Source organism: Trypanosoma cruzi, genomic scaffold, assembly GCF_000209065.1.
Source record: "Trypanosoma cruzi strain CL Brener 1047053517133 genomic scaffold, whole genome shotgun sequence".
Taxonomy (NCBI): domain Eukaryota; phylum Euglenozoa; class Kinetoplastea; order Trypanosomatida; family Trypanosomatidae; genus Trypanosoma; species Trypanosoma cruzi.
In genome coordinates this window covers 281,848-289,691 of record NW_001849562.1, presented here as the reverse complement: position 1 = coordinate 289,691, position 7,844 = coordinate 281,848, and the positions used below count along the sequence as shown (strand labels likewise).

The following is a 7,844-nucleotide window of genomic DNA, read 5'->3' as shown; positions in this document are numbered from 1 at the left end:
CTTTACCATGGTAGAAGCTCGAAATGCCTCATGGCCCTGTCCAGTAGAGGGATCTGGGCAATACGTTCCGGTAATTTTAATCACCTGTCCTGGGGAAGCAATCCGTGTCTGTTCACCCTCACAAATAACACGAGCTGTACGTGGTATAGCACCTCGAGGAACATCCTGGGGAAGTTCTTGAAGCCGGAGTTCCTGGTACTTTGTAAATTTACTGGCCTTGTATTGAGGAAGTAGACGGCCTATGGTATTATTTAGTTTACAACGTTGCGATTGGCACACCATAAGTGGGGTGAGACGATCCCCAACCACCTGTTGAAATGTTGTCTCAGCACACACTTCACAAACCGAAACCAGCACAGAAAGTTTAGGACGAACCGCGGTGGCTGCAATACAAATGCCACGCAAGACCACAAGAGTGCCGATTAAGCTACCCTTTAAATGTCTTAGTGGAATCGGTTCGGCGTAGCCACTCAATGGCACAATGATCAGCTCGTACCTTCTTGTTAATAAGGAAGGTAAGGATTGGCCGGCGGCCTTTGCCTCAACTAATAGGTAATCAACCATGTCTTCTACTATCTCGGTCTGTGGGATGAGTTCATCGATGACACGACACAGTTCTTCAGAATAGCCCATGACATTCATTTGTATCCGCTGAGCAAGATACAATTGTCCGTAATGGGCTATATCGTCCAGTTGTAATATGAAAAGTTTCAACTCTCTACAAGCTATTCTTCTTAAAATCTCTATATACTTCAAGGTGCCAGATAGATCTCGGAACTCCTCAAAAAAACGTTTACATAGCTCGCGGTCCGCCAAATAATTCGGATATTTTGTGGTTGCTGCCGCAGCCAAACCAGTTTTCTTGGCCTGCTCTTGCGACGGCACCTCTGTCATGGACTGAATTCACCTCCAATAAATCAAAAAGAGATGGTTTGGAAAAAAAAAAAAAAAACATACATCCAAAAGAAAAAGAAAAAAAAACTACAATGCAAACCATTTTTTGGTCCAATTGATAGTTGTTATCAATCCTCATTGCGGTTTTTTTTCTATTTTTTTTTTTTTTTTTACAACACAAATTCCCTCCCATTTCAGACAACCAGCTTATGAGTATAAGTGGCGATTGGTATAATTTCAAAAAAAACTCTGGAAGATACGATAAACCTTAAAATACGCACTTATAAATATATAAATAATTATTATATGATGCACCCAACGGGAAGCAAACAAAAAACCCACAAAAACTCTACGGCAAAAAAATAACAATACAAATTATGAAATCACAGACGCTAAAACCAAAAAAAGAATGCTCTTTTCCACCCTGTAGTGCTAAATACATTTTTTCACAGGTTTTTCTTGGAAAAAAAGGCATTCATTGACGCCTGCAAAGGCCGTCGAGTGGTCTACCTAGTCATCAAGCGCGATCAAACACCGAGTCCCTGTTATTAAAAAACAATTGGATAAATACAGAAAATAATGGGTCCGCCATTGCATATGAAAAAAAACTGTATGGTTCATAATCAATTGTCTCATCCAAAAATAAAATAGTGATATTGTCATTCAGGGCAGAAGTCCTCCCGAAGCGTTTTCTCTCCGTTCAATGGAAAGGCGATCCATTCCGCCACCGATTGCTGGAAATCGCTTGTAACAGCCGCCAATTGAGCTTCCAATTTTGCACGCTCAGCATCGCCAGTAGAGACATTCGGTACCGTTTCTTCAGAGTGTGGTTTGACAGCGCTCATTTTAGATGAATTAAGAAGAAGCAACCTAAAGTCATCAACTCCCCCACAAGAGGTTATTGCCTCCTGATCAACTGATTGGTCTCTTTTTGGATATGCCCCGTCACTCTTTGGTGGGACTTCGATTCCTCCCTCAGTCAATACGTTTTTGCATGATTTTTCATTCTCAGTGTGCAAAACGTTTTGTCGATATGAAGGTATGCCACTACTCTTTTGTATCTCCAGGCTTTTAATACGAGCTTCTAAAGCCCGTACTATTTGATCATGTTCCGAGGCCATTCGAACTGCTTGTTCCTCAACACGAAGCCGTTGTCTCTGCTCTGATTGCAAACGCTGTAAAAGCATCTTCGTAAAGCGTGTTAAGACACAAACTCTTCCCTCAGGTGTGGTTTTTTCTTCAGCAGTATCAAAACCACGAACCGCACTTAGTAAATTACTGTACTCAGTGTTAAATTCCTCCGTTTCTAGATGCTGAGCCTCAAGATCCAGAAGCCGATTACGCTGCTGAGTAAGAACAGAGACCTTCTTCTCAAGGGCCTTATTGCGTTCCTGTAACTCAACTATAATTGTGTCCTCTTCTTCAAGAAGTCGTGTCAAAATCTCGACCTTGGTATAAAGCGCATTTTCATTAGACCCTGGTTTCAAATTGCCAGCACCATCCGTCTTCACGGCTTCCGATGGCATGATATTCATCTGGTACTGTCTTAACTGGGCAGTTAATTGTGCATTTAGCTCCACCTCTGCTTTCCATTTGGTTCTAGCCGCTTTTAATGATTCCTTCATTGTATTAATTACTTCAGCGCCTTCAGTTTTAAAGCGTTGCATCAATGAAATTACGGTTTGACGCTCTTGACGCTCCTTTTTTAAAAGCGCCTCGTAGTCTTGCACCGTACCCAATTGATTGACTCGCGCCGTCTCTAATTGTTGAAGAACATCATCCATCTGCTGTCGAAAAGCCACCTCCTCCTGTCGATGTATAGACGACAGTTCCTCTATTCGGGTTCCCAAGTCAGTTAATGACTGCATTCTGACACCCATGACATCTGCAATGGTTTCTTCTAACGCCGTTACGGAGGATGAGCAGCCGCTCCGAGGAGTACCGACCTGCCGTAATTGAATTTCCGCATTTTTTTGTTTACTGAAACCACATTTATCAAGAACAGGTGTTCCCACCTTTTTTTGATTTTTCTGCACAGAAATAGAAGTTTGTCGGGAGCCTGCAGAAAAACCACGTCTACCCATTTTCGATGAAAAGTATCTCTCTTTCGTGTTTGTTGTCTCATTTGATTTGGCCATATTTCCTCTTCCTTTCTATTGCGCAAGAGTCTTGATAATTATTATTTTTAAAAGTATTGATTTTAAAAAGGACGTAATCAAGCAATGAAAAGACATCATACAATAACAATATTAACAATAATAATAATTTGATTCTTTCAAGATCAGATTACCTGTGGTACCTTTTTTAAAGCACTCACTACTTCCTCATCCATTAGGCAATTCAGTATTGAAGAGGGTAAACACACACACACACACACAAAAAAAAAAAAAAAAACGATAAATAACAAAAAAAAAAAAACAATTAAAAACCGGTGTCAAACAAAAAATATTATTCTATTTAAGTCAGTCTCGTATTAATCAAAAGTCACCAGTATTTTGCAGCAGGAAAAATAAAAAACCCGTGACGGTCCCAAGAAAATCCCTCGCAGTCAATAAATAAGTAAGCCAATAATTCATAAGTCCTGCACCCTCAATAAAAAAAGGTAATGTTAGAGCTTAAAAATTTTTTTCGTAAGAAAAAAGTAACCCTCAATTCTTCTCTTTCGAGCCCCGTTCAAAGTTCAAAGGCAACTCTTAAATTAAAACCCCCAAATAACTTAATTCCGCATTCAAAAAAAAAAAAAAAAAGAATTCGTTTCTCTTAGTTGCTTGTCAAATTTTGCGCAACGGGAGCCTCGTAATAAAAAAAAAACTTTAGCATGTAACTTGTGCCTAATAAAAAAATATAATGCTTCTAGGAAAACCAAAATAAAAAAGGTGAGAGCGGCTGCCCTATTGCCAAAACAATAAAACCACATTCCACTTCGTAAAAAGTGGCTTTGAGCCCAAATCATATTTAACAAAAATACGCAACCCAACAATATACTCCAGCAGGATAATTGAAAAAACAGGGCAACAGTGTCTTCCATATATTGTAGAGGAACGCGCATCGCTTTTGCTCAGGCAAGATTGAAAAAATCACAACCTCCCAGCGTATATACTAAAAAAAAAAAAAAAATTCAAAATCCCCTCCTAAAACACCTCAAAGAGGATAGCAAAATCCCTTACAGATAAACATGCCTCCAAAAAGCAAATATTCGCCTGAGTGAGTTCTTCGCCTCCATTCCAATAAAAAGAAACATCAATAAGAATGTCTGTTTTCTTCGATGCGCAAAGCAGCCTCCAAGTCTAACCAAAGATTCATCCAACACTCATTCACAAAAACAATTTCATAAGGCAAATGTTACGACAACCTAGCTTGTTTTGGGGTCACGAAGAGGCAATTTCTACGGCAGCGCAATATCTGGAGCCCCTCCACGCGAAAAGCGGTATTGGCGTGTGGAATGTCCAGGAATAAAAGAACTACACACCCTCGCTTCTAATGCAGCACCATTGAAAACAAATCTACCAAAATTTTAAGAAACCAGGCTTTCTAAAAAGGCCTCTGTCATTCAATTATCCTCATGTGATCACATTTTTTTTCCCGCAAGCTTCTACAGTAGAATAACAAAATAAACGGTGAAAAAAAAAATAATAATAATAATAATTTCATTTAAGTAAAGGTATGATTTCAATCCTTTCATTTCATTGAAAACAAGAAGACAGTACAAAAAACCTCCCACCCGCACAAAGAAATACAAAAAGATTTTCTATTTGCACTTTCTAAAACCCAAATTCCAAACTTTTTAAACAAAAAAAACACTCCATCGAGCCAGACAAGAGAGTCTGCGATCCTTCTCAACGACGCCCTCATTTTCATCGATTACTGAATTTCATCTAAAAAGCAATCTGGAAACCACCAACAAGAATGACAGTAGTACAGTGAAATCAACCGCCAAAAGAGGAAAAGAGCTCGCTGAAACAAGAACTTTTCGGTCAAAACAATTAAAAAAACTGCCCCTATCGAATAATTCTAGTAAGAACAGAGGAAACAATGAAAACTTAAAAGATAATTCATAAATTTCCCTTAATAAAACTCCAAATTAATATATATATTGAATACCGCATTTAGATTCTAGGGTTAAGATAATACACGTTCCCCCTCTTCCACTGATTCATGTGCGCTCCGTAGCAGCTCGACATCCCTGCTACCCAAATCTTCCTCATTTAAAAATTCTTTAAGATCTTTCAGAGCAGTTCTCACCCTGTTCTCCGAATGGGGAACCATCATCTGTGCCTCGCCAAGAACACCTTCCTGTTGTTTCACACGTTCCGGATTGTTTTCCTTAATGGATTCCAGACGACTCGTTTCACGAATGACCTCCTTCTTAGCAAACTCAAAATCTTTCAGGTTACGCTTAAGAGTGTTCACTTTGATTCTCAGACTCTTCACAAGAGGATCCTCTACCTGCTTGGTGCGCCCAATAAAACGGTTACCACCATCAGCATTATCTGTAGACATTGTCTTTTTTTCCTGTTCTTAATATTTTATTTATTTATTTATTTAATCTTTTGGTTCTACAACCACCGCAATTACGTTACAAATAAAAGACGGGAAAAGAACAACTATTTATAGATAAGAAATAATGGCTTTCCTGCAGCATCAGGAGGAAAAAAAGAAAAATTCCACAACGGTAAGAAAATAATGATCTTTTTACTATTTATTCTTACAAATACTCTATTCGGCACTTTGATCATCTGAAAACATGCCACGTTCGTTTACCATGCCATAGCGAGAAAGCACCTTTACAACAGTATCTGTTGAAAAATCATCAGTTCCCCCAAACTCATCAAAACCAATAATGCTGTGAAACGTTTTCTTGTTCTCAATAAGCATCAACGTCGGTAACATCATTACGTTAAATCGTTCAGCAAGAGCGGGAAGTCTCTCAACATCAACGTAGCAGAATCGTGTCTCAAAATGCTTAGATGCAATAGCTCGAAGGTGTCGCTCCAGGATAGAACAACGCAAGGTGCTTCTTCTCATAAAGTGGACAACGACACGTTCAGATTGTTCCACAGCATTAAAAAACTCCTTTGGGTCTGCCATTTCTTGCAGTTGGCCATGCCCCTTTCTCAACCACGCGTCTCGACGCTCCCCCATCTCTCTTAGTGCCTTCAGGCGCTTGCGTCGGAGTTCCATCAATTCGTCATCATCCAAGTTATCTATATGTTCCATCTCATCGTCAACAGCCCGCTCTATATTCTCTGCGATCCGCAGAAGAGCATTTTCCGCCAGGTTCTCCATTATTCTTCTTACAAACTATAAAGGAAGCAAATAAAAAAAAAAAAATTGGGTTTTCATGCAATACAATAAAAATCATTTAAAAACCACGCATTTGCTTTGTTTATTTCGGCGTGTGCGTTATCCTTTAACCTTTAAAACCAAACTTTTCTTTTCTAAAGTTGATGCTATTATTAATTTTTTTTTTTTCTCTTTTTTTTTTTTTTTTTTTTTTTTTTTTTTTTTTTTTTTTGTTGTTGTTGTTGTTGTTGTTGGTTTCGTTTTTTCAGAATAAAAAAGTCATAAATCTCTCCCAACTAAAGAAAATCATATATTGTGTTGCTTTTTGTGCATGATGCCAGTACATCTTCATCACTTTTCCCTCTAATCTGACGAAGAAATTGATACGACGGGCACCCCGTGGAATTAACTGAGGGAAAAACACATCGACTAAACTGCCTAATAACAAGAATAGAACGCCAAAAGCTAAAGTTGCCACTTAATACGTCTTCCAAATCCCGGAAAAGGACATTTGGAAAATATCGAAGACCATGAACATAACCATCTCTTAATTGAAGAACCCAGTCGGTCAAAATGGGAAGAGGGTACGTTCCATCTCTCGTTCGGGAATATAAACGGGCCGTCCAGCGCATTGCATTACAGGAAACTGCTTGCTGTTTTGCGTCCAGTCTATTTTTATTTTGTTCCATGAACTCCCCAATTTCAGTTAACAAAGAATTGTATAGCTTTCTTGTCTCAGAGTGGTCAAGATTTCTAGAATCCCCATACTTGGCTTTCAGCGCACTAAACAAATATCTTTCGGGCAAATTACTCGGAAAAGGATCTTGCTGAGGCATCAAGGCCAATAACAAAGCAAGAAATATAACGACCACATAAATAAGCCGAAATATACGCATCGTCTTTAGGAAATGTCTTTAAATAAAAAAAAATATAAACAAAAAAGTCGTCACATACAACAGCAAACGCAAAAAAAAATGGCAAAAAAAAACAATAAATCATGACATCCATCAAAATAAATAAAAAATTTCTCTGTGCCGCTGGCCGGATCCTGAAATTTCCTATGGAAACCAAACAAGATATGGAAAAGAGTGTTATCGCAAAGTAAGCTAATTGTTTCAATTTTTCCTCTTCATTCAATATATATAGAATTCTGTGGACCACTAGCATGGTGCTTTGTCCTCAATTAGGATTTAAATATTATTACTTACGAAGTGGCAGACTTCGGGGTCCTCCAACCACAAGACCCCGCCGCTTCCCTTCGCCAAGTCCTGAAGTGTAAACACACGACCGCGTGATATGCCGTCTGCGGGGGTTTCTGCAGACCGCACGTATGCAAAGGATGTCTTTATTCCGCGAGAGTCCAAAAACTCATATATCCGTTGCAGCTCCCACGTCAACGCGTGCGATTTCGAGCTGCCTTTATTCGCCGCTCCTTGCAGCAAAGCATTATCCACCCAAACGTCCATGGTGAGTGGCAAGATGGCGGAAAAGGCCGATAAGGCTAAGCGCACCGCGCGCGCCTCGGCCTGCATGATAAGAAAAGGCTTCCTCTCCCATTTCCCTCCGGCAATTTTAATGTCGCCGGAGTCTGGAATAAAAACGGCTCCCCATCCCTGGAGCGATGCATCCGTGATGATGGCGGCCGATGCCTTTTCCGTGGGCTTGAT

At 39.5% G+C, this 7,844-nt stretch overlaps 5 protein-coding genes across 5 annotated transcripts, besides 13 other annotated features; all 5 read right to left on the bottom strand.

The window, feature by feature from the left end:
- Positions 1–894, bottom strand: Tc00.1047053509069.49 (minichromosome maintenance (MCM) complex subunit, putative; the record flags this gene model as incomplete). Its single annotated transcript, XM_800248.1, has 1 exon — positions 1–894. A coding segment is annotated over one exon (894 nt), but the record flags the coding sequence as incomplete, so codon positions are not given.
- Positions 1–7,844: a sequence feature (heterozygous, Esmeraldo-like haplotype).
- Positions 937–981: a sequence feature (T-rich).
- Positions 1,039–1,066: a microsatellite.
- Positions 1,176–1,202: a sequence feature (AT_rich).
- Tc00.1047053509069.40 (uncharacterized protein) lies at positions 1,554–3,032 on the bottom strand (the record flags this gene model as incomplete). The annotated part of the gene is made up of 1 exon (XM_800247.1): positions 1,554–3,032. The coding sequence occupies one exon, from the start codon at positions 3,030–3,032 to the stop codon at positions 1,554–1,556; it is 1,479 nt and encodes a 492-aa protein (XP_805340.1).
- Positions 3,067–3,101: a sequence feature (AT_rich).
- Positions 3,272–3,312: a microsatellite.
- Positions 4,515–4,542: a sequence feature (AT_rich).
- Positions 5,014–5,394, bottom strand: Tc00.1047053509069.30 (tubulin binding cofactor A-like protein, putative; the record flags this gene model as incomplete). The annotated part of the gene is made up of 1 exon (XM_800246.1): positions 5,014–5,394. The coding sequence occupies one exon, from the start codon at positions 5,392–5,394 to the stop codon at positions 5,014–5,016; it is 381 nt and encodes a 126-aa protein (XP_805339.1).
- Positions 5,420–5,439: a microsatellite.
- Tc00.1047053509069.20 (ATP binding protein-like protein, putative) lies at positions 5,611–6,180 on the bottom strand (the record flags this gene model as incomplete). The annotated part of the gene is made up of 1 exon (XM_800245.1): positions 5,611–6,180. The coding sequence occupies one exon, from the start codon at positions 6,178–6,180 to the stop codon at positions 5,611–5,613; it is 570 nt and encodes a 189-aa protein (XP_805338.1).
- Positions 6,355–6,409: a microsatellite.
- Positions 6,408–6,431: a microsatellite.
- Positions 6,474–7,073, bottom strand: Tc00.1047053509069.14 (hypothetical protein, conserved; the record flags this gene model as incomplete). Its single annotated transcript, XM_800249.1, has 1 exon — positions 6,474–7,073. One exon carries the CDS (start codon positions 7,071–7,073, stop codon positions 6,474–6,476), a length of 600 nt encoding a protein of 199 aa, XP_805342.1.
- Positions 7,091–7,112: a sequence feature (AT_rich).
- Positions 7,169–7,844: a mobile genetic element.
- Positions 7,197–7,429: a mobile genetic element.